Below are 22135 nucleotides of genomic sequence, written 5' to 3'. Positions count from 1 at the left end.
TCATCGACCATCGCCTGACAAGTGCACCATAGTCAGCTGTACATGAGTTGCGTGGCGTGGTGAGCAGGTTCCCATGGGTATTTATTTTTTGAAACGCGTACTTCAAAGGTCACGAACTCATTTTGCTGCTACACGGCGCGGCACAGATGATTGTATCGTTTTTGGGCGCATTGAGATACTGTGAAGTAGGTCAACTCGTTCTACATGGCAATTATATGTGAAATATGCAGAATTTATACGCAAACGCGACCTCTGCCAGTAAATTTAGATAGATTGGATTAATTTCGGGAATAAAAACAATGTAATGTCATAAAAGCCAATACCCCAAGAAGTACTTTACAAAATGTGCACGCGAGGCAATTCAGTTCATATCTGGTTAAGTAAGGACGTGTGTATGGTCACAAGCTTAGTCTAAACAACATGATAATAAATAGAGACACCGAGCTCATACGAGATGAAGATACGAAGGTTGTCTACAGGTACTTTAAAAAATAAGACACTTCAAGGTGATACTGTAACCATCATTCGCTTAGGCAAATATTTTCACGCGCGATGTTTCTGTAGACAATTGTGAATGAAGATGAATTTCAGATATTTTAAAGCGACGATACGAAAGTATCATCGATAGCATCCACTGATATCTTTGATAGTTTTGACTTGCGACTTGTCAAATACAGCAGGAATGAAAATATGTAATGTCTCTTTTGAAAGACAATAAAAATAGACAGTTATATCTATAAATCGTTTTCATAGCCGTAGCCATTTCTTGGGTAATAGAGACGAACGGGATAGCCCTGTCGGCTGCGCGACATCGTATAAAGTAAAATCGCCTGGTTTTGAAGTGCAGCGTTGTTGAGGAATAGACAAAATAAACTTGCATAAATATTTAGATGAAACAACCAGCAATGAACGATTATTTCATCTTGGTGACCCTTCATTCGAAAATTTACGTGAAGAAACCTTCGAAAATACATATTTCTTGATATCGGATTCGGATCAAAGGCGATTAGGATGGCCAATATACATGTACGTGTTGAGGATATTAGATTAAAAGTGCGCCATCTATAGTTGTACAGACCAGTCGACCGAAACGGTGAGGGGAGAAGGTCTTATATATGAGTCTTCGACTAACTATTGGGGAAAACTCTTAGGCAAAGCGCTAGAGGCCTCTCTCCTCAGACTCAATATCGTTAAAGTAGGCAATTATTTTTTAAACTTGAAAATGTTTGACATTTCAGCTCAAAGAGCGGTTGGTCTCTGGCATAATTACTCTTCTTTGCACTATCATTGTCAATGCAAAGTTATTTAAGATCAGAAAGGTTGCTCTTTGTGATAAAAATGTGACAAAATCCATAACCTTAAATTACGAACGTAAATTCATATTGCCGGCCTCGTTGTGAGGGGGCTTGGGCTTGGGGAAGGTAAGATAACCTATGGTTTTCACGGGGTCGGTTACCACACGAGTTAACACTTTGAGACACATACACATTTGTATTATCAATTGTAAAGGGATTTCAGATCAAAATATGACCAGAAGTATTCAGAAACCAAATCAGTCCAAAAATGTTGACCACCTTTAGGTCACCTGCCAAGGTCATCGACCTTTGGGACTCATTTCATTTCGTAAGACTTAGTAATATTTTGATAAGAAATCCATAATAATTTATGTAAATGTGTAAATGTCTCTAACTTGTGTGGTGCCCAACCCTGTTAAACCTTTGAACGGGGTTTCCGACCCTCCCCGAACACCCTTCCGCCAGTCAATATTAACTGGATATTCGCACTTTGAGAGTCTCGGAGTTTATTTATTCACAATAGTGTTACGTGCAGAGAAAACGAACAAAAGGGTGAACTCAGCAGTTTCCGTTTAAACAAAATTTATTACGAAAATAAAACTAATTGCTAAGTTAGGGATCGAATACAAGCTTTAAAGTGTACAGGCTACTTATCTCAGCTGGGACGGCAAAGTCCAGTCTCAGAGTTGTAACAGTCAGTCGGATGAATGAACAGTCCTTCAGCTTGCAGGCTTGAAGTTGCACAAAGTCCACAGTATAAATCCAGCGTTGGCAGTGAAGGTCTTGAAAAGTCTTGAGAATGACTACTGCTGGAGTTTAGTAACACACAAGAGACACGATCCCCAAAGTCTGACTGGAAGCTGTGCACGTCCCTTTTTATACACATGTGCTTACATAAGAGCATATAAGAACAGTCTAGAACTTTTATTGACATGCTAATTACTGTTCTAAAATTATCTCTCTTACACAGCTAACTAAATTTCTAGAACATTCCAAACATGACTAATTGAATTCAAGGTTGTGAGGTCGGTAAAGGCAGTAACCTTGAGAATGTTCTAGACTAATTAAACTCAGGTCATGATGAGTGTGGGTGAAAATGACCTACATAACAATAATATAACAAATAGTAACCTTTCTCTGAGAGACCAAGAGCCGCTCTTTTTGCATAGTGCTAGCTCACAATGACAACAATTTTCAAGTTGGAAATATCGTCGTCTGGTTCCATCGATATTGAGTCTGATGACAGAGACTGTCTGGCCTCAGAGTTTTCCAAAATGGATCGTTATGGGATTTTGCACCAGAAAATGCTGCCCCGGTCAAGAAAGGTGAGTCGAACCCTCGACCGTGTGAGGGCGTTCTCGGGCAGCCGAACCAAAACAATCCGCAAGAGATCTTTTTTAAAAAAAATTAAAAATCCCCAAGAGCGGACGAAGTAGCCAAAATGGCCGAATTTTCCAGTTTGATCTCTTGATATTCAAATCAATAAATAAACTTGCTTTGCAGCTTTAGCGTACATTCAGCATATAATTGACCCTTTTCTCAACAGACAACCGCCTAGCATGTCAATTTTGGGATGGAAAGCCTTAACCTAGGTAAACTTGAAGGTAGAACGCACCTCTTGGACAGATATTCGACTGACAAATTTTCAAATTTTTCTCTGATCTACCACTTGAGGAGCACATATTAAAGCTCTTAGTGTAAGAAACCGTTCACCGTTTTTGTTTTTCGAAAATTGAAAATTATATATTAGCCTTTCGAGTTAACATAGGGTTAGCTACCATTTCCAATTTCAAATATCGGGGAATCTTTGGCAATTTGTCTCTCTAATACAAAAGTTTGTTAGGTGACCCCTTATTTTTGTTTTTTGATTTGTAAGAAAAAGGCCGAAGGCTTCATTGAGGAAAATTTGAACAAAAGTTGAAGTCTTTCACTTTCGAGGGGGCATTCTACATTAATCCAATAAAAATAAGCGTATTGCATTATTTCCAGAAGACATTTAGCTATGACACAATCCGACATTGGCTTAACATTTACCAAAAATTAATAGGGACCAAAAACAGCAAAGCTTGGCATGCATAAAACTCTTTTAGTCTGGTGAACTTGAGAGATTGATGACCCTGAGTGATCCCAGATCAACCCAAAATGCAGGTTGTTGTTTGTTTGTTGTTTTGTTTTGTAACCTCTCGTGGCACCTTTGTGGAGATTAGTTCACGGTCCGGGAATGTTGCGGTTACCCACGAAGATAGTTATAAGCATACTATAAACGGCGTGTCAAAAGTGTACCTGGGCCTGGCTATCATTTATTTGTGTCATAATGTTTTTGTAAATGAAAAGATAATTGACTTGTATATTAGCCTTGGAAATAACCGACTTTGCGTCGCGCCCGCCTTTTGCTCTGTAAAGCAATATACATTTGGCGCAGTCGTAAGTTGGATGACCACAAGTGACCCAAAGGTCATCATCCTTTTGGACTCTATTGGTTTTGTAAGACTTATAGTAATATTTTGATCAGAAATCCCGAATAATTGGTGAAATAAATTAGTGAATGTCTCTAACTCGTGTTGTTCCTAAACCTGTGAAAACTTTCGGGTTTCCGATTATCCCCCATACCCCTCCGCCGATGCCAGTCAATGTGAACTTGATATTCGCAATTTAAAGGAAGTTTATTTATCCACAATTATATCACAAATAGCAACCTGTCTCAGCCGAAAATAACTTGGCATTGACGAAGATAGTGCGAAAGAAAAGTAGCTATGTCACAGGGGCCGAGGCTCCATCTTTGTTTGTTTTCTGTTTATTTATGCGTGTTTACAAGTATAGTCAATAAATGATACTTTAAAAAGTTTCTAATACCATTCCACATGTGGAATAAATCATACGCCGCCTTTGCCATTAGGAGTAAGAACTCATGTGTGTCCACAACTCTCTCTGAATGGTCAACATTTCTAAGGATGAGTCCTTAGAAAGCGTGAGCATTCAGAGATATTTTAGAGTATCTTTTATTGATTATATTTGTAAACAAACAAACAGACAAAACAAAGCAAACACATTCTTTATTGACAAATATGAACAAAAATGGAACTATTTATTGGTTCTTTATTGTATATGGAAATAATCACACGTAACAAATAAACAAACACGCATAAACAAACAAACAAACAAGGAACCTGAGCCCCCTCTGAACAAACTGGCCACTTGTTAGTTTTCTTTCTCTTTGCAATTTGCCGAGTTATTTTGAAACATAATGAAATAATACTTTAGACATTTTCATCAGAAAACAAAACGATGAGTCATTCCTAGGAACCAGACTGTTTGTTGATACATTCGAGTGACAAAAATGTTTGGCACTTCTATTTACCATACTGGATAAAGCGACTAAAATTTACCAATACTATGACAGAACCCCATGCATGACCTGTGAGTGCAAGTGTGCTGTACTAGCGGTATTTGCACGAGTGCTGCGGTGTATTCGTCAACAGTTCTTCCACTCAGGAGTATTCAGCGGCAGGCCTTTCATGAGCGAGGCTTGTGAAAGGTCTGACGCCGAATACACCGCAGCACTCATGCAAATACTGCTAGTACGGTACGCTTGCACTCACAGGTCATGGGATAATGGATACAACTTCATTCAGGTTATGACATATATGGCTCTCTTTCTGTGATGTAAAGTTGATTGACACATTGAATGTCTTCACACTTACAATGGATGATTGAGACCAATGACACTCTATATCATGTCTTAATACTTTATTTATGTGCATGTATAATATACTTTACAATAACATTCTTCAAGGTGAGTTACTCAACAAAAGTTACTTTAAATCACTGAAATTGATAACACAACATTGCATACAAAAAATACCAACGTCAGGAACAAGTTGTACTTTGGTATTATTTATAAGTAAGGTTCTATATAGTATATATCGGCTTCAAGTAATGTTTGATGAGAGCAGTAATACTGCTAAATTTTATAATCTGGAGATAGAGAAAACACTAAGAATATACACTATTAGAAAATAAAATGCATATACCTGTATTCAAAGACAAAACTACATATTTCTCTACATTTTGTACTTTGATATTATTTTAAAGTTGGTTTCCATTCAATCTTTCTTGGCTTTAAATGGTGTCTGATAATGGCAGTGACAAAATGACTGGTAAGTTTATATCTATAGAGAAAAAAGAACTATGTACACAATATTATGGAACAAACACATACATTGCATTATAAATTGTCAAAAAAGAAAAATTCTCAGTCAAAACCTGGTCAAGAAAGGATACTACAGGTATATTTAAAAATACACTCTGTGCTTGGCTGACCCAGGATATGGCAAGTCATGAAATGAAGACATATGGAGTTTCTAAAACTTTAATTAAAAGACATAGATTGGTGTGTATGTAATGATTATCGATATGAAATAAAAGTTGCAACCAGTTCTAAGGTACTGACATCATTCAGTAAAGTTGTGTTTTTTGTTTTGTATAACATCTGAAAACACATAACACGGTAGTAGTAAATCATTGGTTAAAACCAACTTCAATAAAAAATAACATTACAAAATACGCAATACAATGAGTAAACTGAAAGAGACAAGTCAAAAGCACACATATTTATTGAATCTTAGTTTTAACTTTGAAAGTATTTTTTCACTGTTTTATTCTACTTATACATTGAAATTTCTTGTTCATCTCACAAGATTATCCCGTCTGTTCAATAGTAACACTGTATAAATTCTCAATGTAATTGTTTATGACTAGATTTTTAGTCCGATCTAGAATTACTTTATCCAGTATTTTTGATATTACACATGAACAATTTTCAACGAAGGAAAACAAAACATATAAAATTATCGTCAAAAATTACCACCTTTTCCCTTTAACCCTTTGAGCGCCAAAGTCAATTTTTGATGTAAAAAATTGGCCGACTAGCGGGAAATACAGTACTCGTTAAAATAAAAAGCAAAGTTAAAACAAATACAGTAAAATACTAACCGACCAGCGGGAGATAAAACACTTGCAAAGTAGAGACTAAAATGCGCAGACGTTTCGGGTGCAACCCTTCGTCAGTACTAAAAACTCGCTAGGGAAACGTGAAAACACAAGAAAGAAAAACAGCCAATCAAACAAGGGAACGATCAAACGCGTTAAAATATGCATTCATACCGGCTGGTGCCAGAGTACCGAGTTTAAAAATAGTGGCCTGTTCGAGTTTATGGCGGGTAGAGTCTGTGGTGGAGATTATAGCAGACACTGCCATGTCGGACCGACCGCGGTGGGGTGGTGTACAAGCATTTTTGTACACCACCCCACCGCGGTCGGTCCGACATGGCAGTGTCTGCTATAATCTCCACCACAGACTCTACCCGCCATAAACTCGAACAGGCCACTATTTTTAAACTCGGTACTCTGGCACCAGCCGGTATGAATGCATATTTTAACGCGTTTGATCGTTCCCTTGTTTGATTGGCTGTTTTTCTTTCTTGTGTTTTCACGTTTCCCTAGCGAGTTTTTAGTACTGACGAAGGGTTGCACCCGAAACGTCTGCGCATTTTAGTCTCTACTTTGCAAGTGTTTTATCTCCCGCTGGTCGGTTAGTATTTTACTGTATTTGTTTTAACTTTGCTCTTTATTTTAACGAGTACTGTATTTCCCGCTAGTCGGCCAATTTTTTACTGTATTCCTTCACACTTGCTGCAGTTTTATCTCTCTTTTGAGGTCATTTGTAATTTTCAATTTTTGATGCCTTTACAGAATATATCTCCGTCAATTTTTTTCAAATTTGTGTCAAAATTTTGATAAGAACTGTAGCTAAGGAAATGTGTTTTCCATTTGGTCCAAAATTATCAAACAAATTACAGAAAAATTCAAAAATTTCAATAATGCACTAAATTTTGGTGGGAAAAATTACAGTGCTCAAAGGGTTAATAACAAAAAATGACACAATTATAAAAATAGCACAAAAACACACGACTTTGTAATGATGGAAAGATTTTGAGAAAACTCAACCAGGGTCGACATGAAAAAGACAGTAAGTACCTGACCTGGTACACTAAACATCATGTAACTACTAAAATCAAAACAATTCATACAGTATTGTGCTGTCGTTCCCCAGTCTAAGTTTTAAATATAACACTGCATGGTATATAAATAGCAACCCAGTGTCTGTGTGTCTAAAAATGGAATAACAGGACAAAATGTATTCCATCACTCAACACATGGGTTTCTTACTAGCAACCCAGTGTCTGTGTGTCTAAAGATGGAATAACAGGACAAAATGTATGACATCACTGAACACATGGGAAAATGTCTTACTAGCAACCCAGTGTCTGTGTGTCTAAAGATGGAATAACAGGACAAAATGTATGACATCACTCAACACATGGGTTTCTTACTAGCAACCCAGTGTCTGTGTGTCTAAAGATGGAATAACAGGACAAATGTATGACATCACTCAACACATGGGTTTCTTACTAGCAACCCAGTGTCTGTGTGTCTAAAGATGGAATAATAGGACAAAATGTATGACATCACTCAACACATGGGTTTCTCACTAGCAACCCAGTGTCTGTGTGTCTAAAGATGGAATAACAGGACAAAATGTATGACATCACTCAACACATGGGTTTCTTACTAGCAAGCCAGTGTCTGTGTGTCTAAAGATGGAATAACAGGACAAAATGTATGACATCACTCAACACATGGGTTTCTTACTAGCAACCCAGTGTCTGTGTGTCTAAAGATGGAATAATAGGACAAAATGTATGACATCACTCAACACATGGGTTTCTTACTTTGATGATTACACTGACACCGTCTATGCCCAGTAAGTATCTTGTTCAAACATTTTAATGATGCTTTGAGAAAAGCTACAAAACAGATATAGTATCTTGCCTATATCCACATTGGATTTGCCATACACAGTGAGCATGATCAGATGTGCATTAGTGTAATATCCAGATTGGTAAATAATAAGTTTTGACTTTATGCAGCGTACCATTATGCTGAGAGAATTATTGCAACTGGTTTCAAATTACTTTGTCACACTTAGACTACAACTGTGTCAGAATGGGTCCCTTAGGGTGTAAGCGTATCTATAAATTTCCCCTGGATGTTAGATTACCACAGGTAGGTTTTCACATGTTTGAATAGAATCACTGTTAGATACAACTGATCGGTGGGTTTACCATACAATTAAGATAGTCATGTCAACATTTATGTTCTTTGTATATCATTGTCACAGGTTCATCTAGACAATCTCCAAAACTTACGCCCGAGAGGGTTTATATATTTGGTTTGCCTATTTCCATGAAATACATAAAAGTTTGATCTTAATCACCATAAACAGTTACAGTTTACTGGTACCTATATTCATCAAATGCACTCTATTTGGACATTTTATCGTACCTTACAGCTCTATCTAATAGTTCTGTGGTGTGTGATGTGCTGAAGAGGAACATAAAATAAATATATTATTTTACAAATCTCGTTATGATGGTTTTTGTCTTGTTCAGTCTTACGAAATGGTTAAGTAAGAATTCAGATATAGTGTGACAGGTAATGAAGCGTTACTTCACCTACAGATTTGCGGATGTGGAGGCAAAAATACTGACAGATTTTCCTCTCAGACTATATAGAATGTCTTCCTGTGAGTCTAACCCAAACGTACCATTTAAGTCAAAGCTTTTCGACAATAACATGTCTTTCATCAAATTCATGTTTTGCAAGCATAATGAATCACGAAGTGTTATCCTCAGCTGGCTACATCTGCGTTCGTCTGCTATATTGAAACTGTCAATCATAGACTGACAGCAACTATTCAAATCACAGTCTTCGAACGTCAACATCTGTAGTGACTCTATACTACATAAGTCTGTCCACTTTTCTGAAGAGCTATCAGCAAAGGTGATTTCACCACCAACGACGGTAACTTTTGTCAGGTAGCGCAATGCTAAAACACAGTCGAGGATATTTTCAATTGTAAACTCGCATGGACGAAGAGTCTTAAATTGAGGGGACGTAAGGTCAGGGAGTTCAATACAAAGAGACTTTAGTTCAGATATTGTATGCAAACCATAAAAAATTTTCATGTACACGTGAATGAACGCATTGGTGTCATTTAGAATGATATAGTTCATTCCACCGCAGATAAAGTCTCTGTCAAACTCGTGTTTCAAAGTGAATTCCACTTCAATGACTTTAGACTGAGTGTTTGTTTCCTCGGTATACGTGCCTTGTATGGTCAGTTCTCTACCAAACATTTTACTCCATGGATGATGATTCCGTCATTGACTAGCTTTTTAATATTCTCTGATATTTTGATGTCATTAAATTCCTGAACTAATGATATAGCGAATGTTTCAGCAGACTGACATTGCAGCATTGTGTTGACAACTGACCATGTTAATTCATAACCGAACAAATTATTACTCTTATACGACAATTGCCTGGTATTCACGTCAGTTAACTTCTCTAACACGTCAATGGCTGGTGACTTATTATCTGATCCTTCAACATATTCTATCTTGTTGAACATTATACTCTTCGATGCGGCTAATATATATTGAATGTCGTCTTCAATATTTGAAGTGCAATATATTTGTGCATCTATGAGGAATCTTTGATCGTGAGTTGAAAGTTCTTTGTGAAGTTCGGCATACAAACTGAAGATATCGAGTTTTGATTCATAAATACAAATTTCACGGATGTGTTTTTGATTCCTAGCTGTAACGGTTGTGTGGTGAGAGGACCCAAGTTTACATTTTGTACAACACGGCGGTCTGAAGGATATATGCGTCGACGTCACTTTATCACATAAACTTTTCTCAAGATCGGTGTGTACCGATTCGGTGAACTCAGCATTGCCATGAGGCAGTCCTTCGATGACAAACGATTTTGCATTAATCATTGACAAAGTTTGCAGCATATCAGATGTACGTGAGTAAATGTCTTCAATACTAATGTTAGTATCATACGACATATGCAATGACATCTTTGCAATATTAACTGTTACCAACTTTTTGAAAATTTCTCTTAACTCTGTGTTTGCACTTTTATTTAAATCATAATATACTGTAACAGCAAAATTACACCATTGTAATCCAGCGATAAACTTTGTGTCAATGATTGACGTAAACTTAAGAGATTGAAATCCATGCCATTCATTCTGAATAAAAGGTGAAACTTTCCAATCCTTGCATAGATTTCTATGGTAGAGTCATACCAGGAGAAAAGGTCATTATCAAGAAATGTCACATCAACAGTCTTGAGCAACTTACAACAGCTAAGACAACCAAATACATTTTTCATAAGTTCTAAATTTCCAAAGGGCAATCCTTCAATAACAAGCTTATTGGCAGACACTCGTGATAACGCTTTCACCCTGTTGGCAGTACTAAAGTGGAAGTCTATCTTCTTTAAATCCTCAAGGAGAGACTCAGAATTTATGTTTAATGATAACTGCCCGATTTCACTGATTCAAATTTGGAAAGCACCTCCGCGATGTCTAACTTGTCACCATCCTCCAAATAACATGTCAACACAACATCTGGTGATACTCTCTCATTACCAGATACAGATGTAGGAAACAACTCTTGAAGATCTGCTAACTTGAAATCCATCGTTTTCATTTTGTAATGAACTTTAAAGTTTCCAAAGGACAATTTCATTCCCAGGGCTGGTGTTGCCCGATTGTCAAACAAATCTCATGAAACGTGATACAAACGAACCCCAGTCGCTGACTATTTCTGAGACAACCAATTACATGATTCATAAATTCTATATTTCCAAGAGGTAAAGTCCTTATATGTAGCTTTTTAGCAGACACCCGTGACAATTCTTCTACAATGGTCTGAATATGCGCATACATGTCCTCGTTTAACCAGAAATCTCGAATAGACTCGTTCTTTCGATACAGATGCAACACTGTGACCTCATTTAACCAGAAATCTTGGATAGACTCGTTCTTTCGATACAGATGCGACGGCATAGGATATTCCATCATCATTTGTAACTGTTCGAGATCGGCAGATTGAAGGCAGCGAATAATATCAGCCGTTTTCTTGCTTACATCAGAATAAATCTCAAAATTTAGCGATATGCTTTCATTTTCGACAGGTGTTAACGTTGAATCCAAACTGAGGAGATCCGCTAAGTCGAACTCCATCATATTGCTATTGTAGTCAATGTAAAACTTTCCAAAGTGTGTTGTAATGTTTGACTTGTCTACGTCTCTATCCAAAATATAACGAAAACGTCTTTCACTAAATCCTATAGAAATAGACCTGATGTGCTTATTGCCATTCAGATAGTTAAGCACTTCTCTCATTAAATCTAAACTTCCAGGAGGCAATCTTCTAATGTCAAGCTCTTTGGCAGACTCGGACACTTTCGCCGTAGCTTCCTCATTTGAGGAAATACTAGGACATATGTCTTTCTTGTTTGAGTCCCTGGAACCTTTTATTATTAAAATCAAAGGATCAATATCAACCCCATCATGTGTGTCAACCACATCAGTTACACGAGATATTATTTCCTTAGTAAAATTCAGACGAATACTAACCCATAGTGATAATTTCTCATCAGCAGATGCAAAAGTTGAGAGCAACTTCTGAAGATCCACTAATTTGAAATCCATATCATTAATTTTGAAATTGATACGAAATATTCCGAACTGTGCTTGAATTATCAATAAAAACATTGACCAATCATCAGCACAATCATTACAAAATTCCATAGAAATTCTGTCGCCTATCTTGTTACTACTAAGGGAAGCAATAACACCTCTTACGAATTCTAAATTTCCAAGAGGCAAGTCATGAATTGACAGCCATTTGGTAGGCACCTGTGATAACCCTTTTAGTATTGCTATTAAATGGCAATTGGTGAAAGCATTGGCTGATTTGACGTGTTTGGATATTTCAATCTTTATGAAACCAATCTTTATGACATTAATGTCTGTTGGATTTAAGTCCGCAAGAGATTGATGCTGAGTATTATTGATGAAAGTGAAATCTTCAATATGATCTCCACCTTTGACTTTACAATCATTAAAATCAACAATTAAGCTTACATCAATAGAATCAAACTTTTTACTATTTTTTTGAAGGGCTTCACAACATTTACTAAACATTGCCACCTTATCGGCTTTCACTTTCAGTTTGAACCAAACTTTTTTGGATATTGTACGATTACATTGCAGTATAGCGATGTTTACATTTAGTCTGTTGCTGTCGGAATGACTATCTATCATGTCCAAGTCAATTGTTAGGATGCTTGGCAAGAACTTGGCGCAATGTTCAAAAACTGAAGTTGATTTACAACAACTTTCATACATTACTTCCTTGGGTCAAAGTAGGACCATTCATTTGGAAAGATTCCCTTTTCCTGCATTGCCTTAAAGATCTGATCAACATTATCTTGCAACTTGCCACCTAAGAATGTATATACAGTGTTGTTATAATATAAACCTCTTTCTTGACTTAATAAGGTGATTGCATCTATAAATTTGCATCTATCAACCGATAAGAGGTGGGCCACATACATTGATGCAAAATATTCCTGGAATGTTAAATGGTAAAAACCGTACCTGGATGGAAATTCTGATACTTTTGTCAGGAGTCCTAACTCACGTATATATCGATTGTGAGAGATGTCTTCTTCACTGAAGTAGACCTTTCTTTCATAAGTTGTTAAACCCCTGTACGACATTTCCCCCATTAAAAGCAAAGCTTGCTTAATCTCCTCTTCAAAATGTGAGTTACAATCGTGATTTCCTCTGTACCTTTTTACAACATAATCAATGATTTCTTCATAGAGTTTTGTACGTGTGTTGGGCAGTTTCTTTGAATGTATCCATATGTCACATAACATTAGGGTATTCAAAGGACTCTGCATGAAATCTATCAAAACTTGTTTGTGATTAGATTTTTTAAGTTCCTGCAGAAAGTCTGAAGCTGTTACTTCTGTACCGTGTGAGTTCATTTCGTCAATGTGTTTCTTAATGAAGGCCTTTGCTTTCTCATAATCAAACCCTTTGATCGACAATTGTATGTCATACCTTTGTTCTGAGTTTTTAACCCTAATTTTTCGAGAAGTAACAATTACAGGGCATTTAGGGAGACTACATTTTACTGCAATCATTTTTTTAAAAAATCGCGGCAGATCTTCCGTTGGAACTTCGTCCAGCCCATCGAAGACGAAGCATACGTTTTCCTGGTTGCTTTGAACAAAATTCCAAAGCTCATGTCTTTCGCTTTCGTCCCTGACAGCCTCTAATAATTGATTGAATATAGCATCTTTAATACTTTGCGCATCAGAATGTAACAAATCTGTCAGCTCAAAATGAAACATCAACTTAAAACGATTTAAATATTCAGTATCTCCCTTTGCCCAATCATATATCAACTTTTTACAAAATGTTGATTTGCCATACCCTGGATCGCCCTCAATCAGCACTCTTTTCGGAGTTGTTTGGCTGTCCTCGTCCTTTCTCGATGAGAAAATAGCTCGTCTTGAGAACTCTCTTTTCTCTCCCTTCTTCGTTTGCAATTCCAATTCAGTGTAGACATTTTCAAGCTTCAATCTGTTTGTTCCGTCCCACCATGGAAATGGAAGAATCTCAGATAACTTTACGTAAAGAGACTTCAAATACTTTTCACAGCTCACCACAGCATCTGCAATATAGAAATACACAAATACAATGTCTGTACTGATTTCCTTACACTTGCCACTCTATTTGCTGTAATGGATGTATTTCAAGTTTAATTTGTAATTTGCAGTTTTGATTCCCTCATTCCCTTTCTGACCGCTTCGTTAACGACTTTACACTCGAGCCACAGTTATGACATCTTAAAATAAATAGCAATTATCGCATTTTATACAATCATATTTTATTCAACATTTGACGTGGTCTACCAATCAGAATTTTCAATTGAGACCAACAATACTGAAAAGATGCTAATACTGTATATTCTACGTACCTGGATATTTAGATTCAGTAATGCATGTTGACTCTGCAGAACCCTTACGGCGTTTACTTGGTATAGAACCTGTCAATTGTAAATTAATGATAATACAGCAAAGTGAAACCAATTACAAAGATTAGAATTTTCAATGCTATCTTGATATTGACATCAGGGACTTACAAACTAGTTTTAATGACATTGTGCTGCTGTTTTCATTTTGTGTGGCAATGACCTGTATGTATGTTATTAAGCAAGTCAGTATTTTAAACATAACTCAGATTATTCTAAGATGTTAGCTATTAATGTACCCAGGGCACAGTTATTTTCATCATAATTCAGAATAGAAAACATGAAGACATCCTTTGAAACTGACACATCTGATTGGAATGTTATACTTACATGATTTCTAAATAAATTAGTCCAAATGGTTGACATATTCGCTGAAAAATAATCTTGCATTTTAAAAAAATTCTAACGAAATCTTCAGCCTAGTGTCTAAGCTTAATGAACAATTTTGCATCCAAAAAACCAGACAAAGTATTTAAAATTGCAGCATATTTTATGAATGAATATCCACTAGGAAAATAATTTGTGTTTTGGAAGAAATGTTCAATGAAGTGAGACTCTGTGTACTTTAACTCTTTCATGCCAAGTCCATATTTCACCATCAGGTCAAGATGGTTAAAATTAATGAAACACAGCATATTCCATATGGTGTATTTTAACATAATACTGTACATTTGAAGGCTGTTGAAAACATAAATACTGTAAACTTGATTTTTTGGGCTGAAGATACTACAACATACCAAGCCAAGTGGGTGACTTGGCTGATGGGGAAGTGATACTGTCTGGCAGGAAAACGGTTAAATAAAGAGAACTCTCCATATGGCTAAGGTACGTAAACTTAAATTTAAACCACCACAAGATAACAGGAAATGTGAAACATGTGAAGTTTTCATTCTTAGTAAAGCTTGGTGGCGCTGCAAGATTGTAATATTTTTGACAAGTTACACATCATGTAAACACTCCCTACAGCATTGGAATCTAATAAATATCGTTCTGAAGTTTGCTATCAAAATGCATTTATCATATTTCGTAAATCGCTGCATAAGGTTACCAACATTAATGAAATGTCAAAAAGTATGCGATGTAACTTATTTAAACAATATTATCTAATAGTACCATGTTCCAAAACACTCTGGAGAGTGATTTCTGAATAGAGAATTGATGCAAATATGACTAAATATTCTGACTTTATTGCATTAATCATTCTAGGATGACTTCAATCAAATACGAATTAGCCGGATTTTTTATTGGAATCTAAATAAATAATGTCGGAAATATAGTTCTTTTCAAAAAATGGGCAAAATAGAATATAACAATTGCTCACTACAAAAAGTCATCGTTGATGACACAGTCCACACTTGGTAATTGGTAATTTGATTACAGGTCCTATTAGAGTGAAGATAGAATTTTGTTCATTAACTGGGTCTGTGATTAAAAATACTGCAATACAGATGAGGCTTAGTGGCTGAGAATGAGCTCCATGGTGGTGACAACATAAAACCAATCTTGGCTGCCACCCTAATTACAACAAGTCATCGTTGATGACACAGTCCCCACTTGTTAATGGGTACTTTAATTACAAGGCCTCGGAGAAAAAAGCGTCCTGTTCATTAATTAGGTCTGTGATTAAAAATACCGTGATACAATGTGCATATGTATAATATATGGAGTAATCCACGTACCAAGTTTGAATGGAATTGCTCCCAGCATCACTGAGAAATTTGCTTGAACGTACACACTGACATCAAATACAGGAAACAAAATGGCCGCCAAGCAGCCATACTTGATTGGATCACAAAACAAATTGACATGCATATATATGATATAAGTAATAATCCTTGTACTAAGTTTGAATGAAATCACTAGGGGCATCTCTGAGATATCTGCGTGAACGGACAGACGGACGGACAGACATGACCGAACCTATAAGTCCCCCGGACGGTGTCCGGGGGGACTAAAAAGGTCATGATATTTCCATTAAAAATTGTACATATACATAAATGTACCTCGGGTTACTACAAGCTTACGTCATAGGAATCCAATCGATAGTTACTGAGGACAAGACTTTTATCATTTTCACATTTCAATTGCATTTGTTTGCATATTTTTAGACTGGCATTTTCATTGTAACAGAGGGAGCTTCTCAACCTGCGATGCATTTCCACGCTATGGGCGCAGCTGATTTCAAGTAGTTAAAGCACATTGAGGGTAAGGCATCATTCATGCCTGCCTGCCTTCCTTCATACCTCGCTATTTACCTAGCTACATGGCCATAAATAGGTTCTATTTAACATTTGTTGCCCCTTCCCCTTGGTACCAAAAAAGGAAAGTTAAATTTAGTAGATTTCGATCGGATTCGAATTCAAACATAAGGCACCCTGTCACCTAGCGAAGACATCACATTCAAAACCGCTCGCCTAACAATATCATCGCAAAACAGTGTATCACACTTTTAGGGCTAAAAAGTTTTCGATGAGATGGACAAATACTGTTATTAATAACATCACATACATGTCTGTGTCTGTTCTGAAACAGCATGTGCTTTCCAAAGTTTTCATATTATATATATAATGTAAAACCCTGTATACAGAATACAGACGCCACCGACTCACCATATAAGCTCTTTTTGGTATTTATATAAACACCAAATATGAGCTAAAATGCAAATAACAGAAATCCTATTAAAACTGTCCCAAAGCAGTGCCACATTCACATTCTCCGTACATCAATCCCACAGATGGTGTTTGACTCATCTTTGCCAATGTCATGTTCATCTATATTGGGTGATGTAATTTTTTTCCGACATTTATTTGAAAGTTTACTATTTAATCTTTAAAACCTAATATATCATAACGAATCATCAACATAAAGCAAGATTTCAGCATAGTATTACCTGTATTGCCATCAGCTTGTTCTTGTCCTTGTAACTGTGGTTTTGCCTGCACATTTGTTGTAGTTATGTACTGTGCGTGGCGTAAACTGTGGTTATCTATGTGATGTTGTAGACTTGTAGGTTCACCTTCAGGGTCTTCCATTGTTCTAACCATCTCTCTGTTGTACTGCAGCTGAACTTATTTCACTGCTGGCTGTAACATCGCCACCAACCGAGAATTGCACATCTGTTGTCAGTGAAAGGAAACCAATATTTATATTATATCATGCTACCATGCGCCATTCTGATTGGACGAGAGCTCATTCCAACGATGCTAAAATACTGTTTTAGCACTGATAGCGGTGGTAAAACGGGCCCCTAAACCAGCATTTTTGAAAATTGCCCAGTCGGTGCATTTGAACGACGTAGCTCTGAACTTAATCCCAAACAGTCCGCTTTGTTTCAAAGACCGAGTTCGAATTTCGATACAGAGGTAAAATATGGGTCTCTAACTCACCTCTTGGTGAAAATAAGCGGTCGATGATGAAAGAAATCTCCGAAGCAACGCATTTATTTGGGTATGATGATGTACAAAATTGTATAGAGTAACAGTGCACTGTGTAGTTTGCTTGATCGATTCAGCAGGAGTCCAGACGGGACATACCGCTATTTAAATGAAGCTACTATTCGTTCATTCACAAATAAATTGAAACTTCCTCACAGTAACGGTACGTCAGATATTCCTTCCTAAGTTTGGGCTGTTACAGACCAGGATGTTCTAACGATGTAGCCCAAGAAGTTCAAAATAACAATGCGATCATTCCTGGCGACTGCGACGAAAATCGCTGTGTCAGCGTCCATCCAGCTCTCGCTGAATCGGGCAACACACTCTGCTCGCATATTGTAACTGTTCAGAACAGTTGCCGTAATCCATGTCTGGGTTATTTCAAAACTGCACATTTTCTGGTACAAATTATCCATCAAATTATCCATCCAAAATATCCATCAAAAATAGAACCTGTAACCTCACTGCACCATCTCCTCTGTCTGAATGTTACGACGGTTGGCGCACGGACTGACAGTGAATGCGACAAATCTATTTTTAGTACGCCAAAAAGCCAGCGCTATTGTTTTTATGTAAATTTATGAAAAAAAATTGTTACTTTTTCTTTTACTTTGAACTCTTGACCCATTTCTGTATCTGCAGCAGTTCGCGTTGCATGTAAATATTAATGAAATTTTGATGAACGTAATGCGTATGTTATCGTAGGATATTGTGTTCGTGTGTTGTCAACGTAATCCAAACTTATAAAAATGCTCGGTCTCGGGCGATGAATTTCCGACGTTCGATCTCTCAGACGGCCGTTTTCTGCATTTGGGGCTGAAACTGACGAAAATACCGGAGCAAGACAACAAAGACACACAAGTTGATATAATATAATAGCAATAACCCCCTCCGCAGTCGGATATACACTCGATTTTGGTACAATTCGCTCCATATAGCACTCGCCTATCGGCTCGTGCTATATGTCGCGCATTGTACCAAAATCTCGTGTATACCCTCCTGCGGCGGGGGTTATTGCTTAAATTACTTATTGACGATCACAGTAATTTGACAAAACAATCCTCTTTTGGAAATTTTATCCCTGTATGCATTGGGTCCATCAAAACGTCTTCGATACAAATGATCTATCTTTCGATTTTGTCATTTACTTTGTCAAGCACTGAATATAAAGCTACCACTCTAATAGCAGCCACTTTCTTTGTTTCAAAATGTTCGCTGCAATTTTCTACACCCAGAGATATTCTGCAGGCATACTCGTGGATAGACAAGACACGACACTATCATGTCACTCCTAGATTAAGGCAACGTTGGGTTTTCATTTTGCGATCATATCGCATAGGTATGGTCTAGATTTTAATTGCTGGCGACCTAAGATATTAGACCTCGAAGAGCATATTTTAATGTTTGTTTTGTGATTCGGCATACAAGTTATAATTTTACAATACGTGTCCTGTTCCCTTATCAATGTTGTTTAAAAAGTAATACAGCATGCAGAAAACGGCTAAAAAAGCAAGGTTGTTGAGTTAATTTATTGAGTTATTGTCGATAAAATAATGCATATACTAAACTAAGCTTCACCATACCTATATATGGTCAAAACTTTACGTTGAAATTTAGATTGACAAGACGAGATATGAACGTTAGTATTCATACTGCATGTCAGTAGAATATTGCTTGGATTATAAACTGATATACATCTTATCGCCAAATAGTAGCACACATTCAGTGCTCAACTGCACCTGAAATATTGTTACTGTCATGTTGTCCACCTTATGAGGACCTAGCTACCTCATGGTAGGTGTCAAGGAAATGAGTACGGTGTAAGTTAGAAGGAATGACCAGGTCATCGGAAGTAACATATCTGCCACTCAAATAGCGCTGTTCACGGTTACAGGTTTGTTACTAAATATAGCTGTACGCGCGCGACATCGGACACGCAGCTTGAAATGCGGACAAATTTTATCAATGTTGCATGCGTGGCTGTTTTTGCAGCTTGTACTCTGAGTCGTGAATATGTTTTTTAGTATTCACTGTTGCACTAGCAGTCGCCCACTGAGATGTATTTTCGTCGTTCTTGCATGCGTAATTTTCAAAAGCGTAATCTAAAAATGCGGACAAATATTTATTTTTGCATATTAATGAGAGAACAGTGACGTAAACTGTGAACGGCCCTATTGTAAATGATTGTTAGGTTTAGCAACACTGTACATTGGCACAATAAAATGAATATTAGCGATATTTTAAATCTCATCGACAACCTGTAAAATCAAAAGTATTGTAGCCATTATGCTAGACAATTTCCCGTGTATCTCGTTTGAATCAAATACAAAACATTACACTTTCATGCACAGACAAGGTCTACCTTAAAGGCCTGTGCTGGCAGCAGATTGTCTCATCAGAAAATCTACCCACCAGATTACAATTTCAAAAGAAAACAAAAGGCTATCCACACCTCAGTAATCCTCTTACAGACTAGAACAAACGCGATCCCAGTGATCGCGAACAGTGCCTTAAAGGATTGAATTCGACAGTGCTGAATGAATATCAGTGTATATGTCAAGGTGGTCCAACAACAAAAGGAAGGAATTACGATAACCACAAACAAACAGAAGACAGAAGACAGACTAGCAAATGGTATTGTTCAATGTGTGAAGGTTACATAACCCCTCCATGTAGCCCCGCTCCAGGTAGCTCTCGACTGTCTTTCCCGGAGAGTGCCGACCATACACCTTCGGTAGTTGCGGATTTTGCTAATTTTTAATGTGAAAGTATGTTAGGCAAAGTTCGTGTTGTTGCTGTCGTGTGATGCTGAGCGGAACTGGCGTGCTGGCGTAAACGGCAAAGTTTTGAGCTTTGGGATTTGAGTTTTACCATTTTAAAAATTCCTCTCACATTTTTATGACTATATAATGAGTGTGTTTGAACCAAATTTGAAAGTCTTTTATCGATACTGTAAGATATTACTGGATGGTTTACGGTCAGTCATATCGTCTTTATAAGTTTATCATGGGAGAAGTATTTATGAAACTGCTGGTGTGTTATGATTTGATTGGTGTGAAGCAGTGCTTCTGCCCTGAGAGCACACAAAGTAAATTTATATCTGAAACATGGGTGCTACGCGACAGGCAGCACGACGCCATCAACGTGTCGTGTTGTCAAAACCAAAGACAAGGGAAAAAATATGGTCTCGTGGAACTATCAACCACGCATGAAGTATCCAAAAAGTCTGATACCTGTAAAGTTCATTTTAATATGAAAAGGCGCCGGCCATAGTTTATCGAGACGACCTTGAATCAACGGTGTGCCGCGCTGCTAGTCTGTCTTTCTATTTGTCTATATACGATCAAGAACATGATATTGCCAAATTTTGTCAGAATTAAATTTGAGATGGTGACATCAAGTGTAAACCTATTTCTATATCTACTGATTCATGAAATTTGGAAATAGCTGAACAACTGGACAAACGTACCTGTGCTTTTGACTTTCGATTCATCGCTGAAACGTTCCATACGCCATACTTGTAACTCCTTCTCCACCCTTTCGACCTCACTGACCAAAGGACGGCGGCCGATTGCTTCTAACAAGTCTTTCAGGAGTTTCAAATCAGTTTCAGATATATGACCTGATTTCTCTAATTTGGTGAAAATATCAGTTGGTGTTTTTAGATCTTCTTTTTCACGAGTTGTAATCTGGTCTTCAGACAACAAATCTCGCAATCGCCTTACTTCGTCTTTCGATAACTTTTCAGTCAAATCGTCGTATAACCGACGCAGAGGGTTGATCCGTGACATCTGGATGTCGTTCGTGAATGAAATGTCATTTTACGGCCGAAGAAATCATTTTAAAGAATACCATGTCCGCAGCCATGTCGGACATGAAATGCGAAACGCACTGCCGACAAAAACAAGGTCCCTGGATGGTAGCAGGTCCCTAACCACTGTGAACAAAGGATGTTTTTTTCCTGCGCAGACGGAAAACTTTGTGCGCAGCGTGTTGACATGTGATCGCTGACCTGCTGACATTTGTTGTGTTGGTTCTATTGCCGTTTCTACTGCATTATTAATCGAGGAAGAAATCATATCAAACTATTTTTGATATCCGTTACATTTGTGTTGCCGGGTGACTTCTTTATTTGCTAAGAAACCACTCATGAACTATTGAAAACCTCACAGAATTGATATATTTATCCAATAAACTTTGCAAATTGTGTTTTTCCACGTAGAATCAGAAAGCTAATGAAAGTAGGCCGAGGTAGTGACAGTTTTTATATAGTCAGTGTGTGTACTCCTGTAAGTGCGGATGTATATGGTTTTTTAACTGTATCGTATTTGTGTTGGAGTTCGAAATAAATAAATAAATAAATAAATAAATAAAT

At 37.2% G+C, this 22135-nt stretch overlaps 2 protein-coding genes across 3 annotated transcripts in view; both read right to left on the bottom strand.

The window, feature by feature from the left end:
* Positions 1-22135, bottom strand: part of LOC139122657 (uncharacterized) — a 71441-nt gene that overhangs the window by 34537 nt on the left and 14769 nt on the right. The window lies entirely within an intron of this gene.
* LOC139150716 (NACHT, LRR and PYD domains-containing protein 10-like) lies at positions 12627-21684 on the bottom strand. Its single transcript, XM_070723134.1, has 5 exons — positions 21230-21684; positions 17217-17442; positions 14273-14341; positions 13262-13966; positions 12627-12724 (listed from the first exon to the last, which is right to left on the bottom strand). Exons 2-5 carry the CDS (start codon positions 17368-17370, stop codon positions 12627-12629), a joined length of 1026 nt encoding a protein of 341 aa, XP_070579235.1. The 5' UTR covers positions 17371-17442; positions 21230-21684.

This window comes from Ptychodera flava, chromosome 2 (genome assembly GCF_041260155.1).
Source record: "Ptychodera flava strain L36383 chromosome 2, AS_Pfla_20210202, whole genome shotgun sequence".
NCBI lineage: Eukaryota > Metazoa > Hemichordata > Enteropneusta > Ptychoderidae > Ptychodera > Ptychodera flava.
This window is presented reverse-complemented; position numbering and strand designations above follow the sequence as displayed.

Coding starts and splice junctions, on each gene's coding strand:
- LOC139150716 (XM_070723134.1), bottom strand. CDS start 17,370: ATGGTTAGAACAATGGAAGACCCTGAAGGTGAACCTACAAGTCTACAA. Junction 14,342..17,216: donor ACAAGCTGATGGCAATACAG/GTAATACTATGC, acceptor TACAATTGACAG/GTTCTATACCAAGTAAACGC. Junction 13,967..14,272: donor TACTGAATCTAAATATCCAG/GTACGTAGAATA, acceptor TCTATATTGCAG/ATGCTGTGGTGAGCTGTGAA.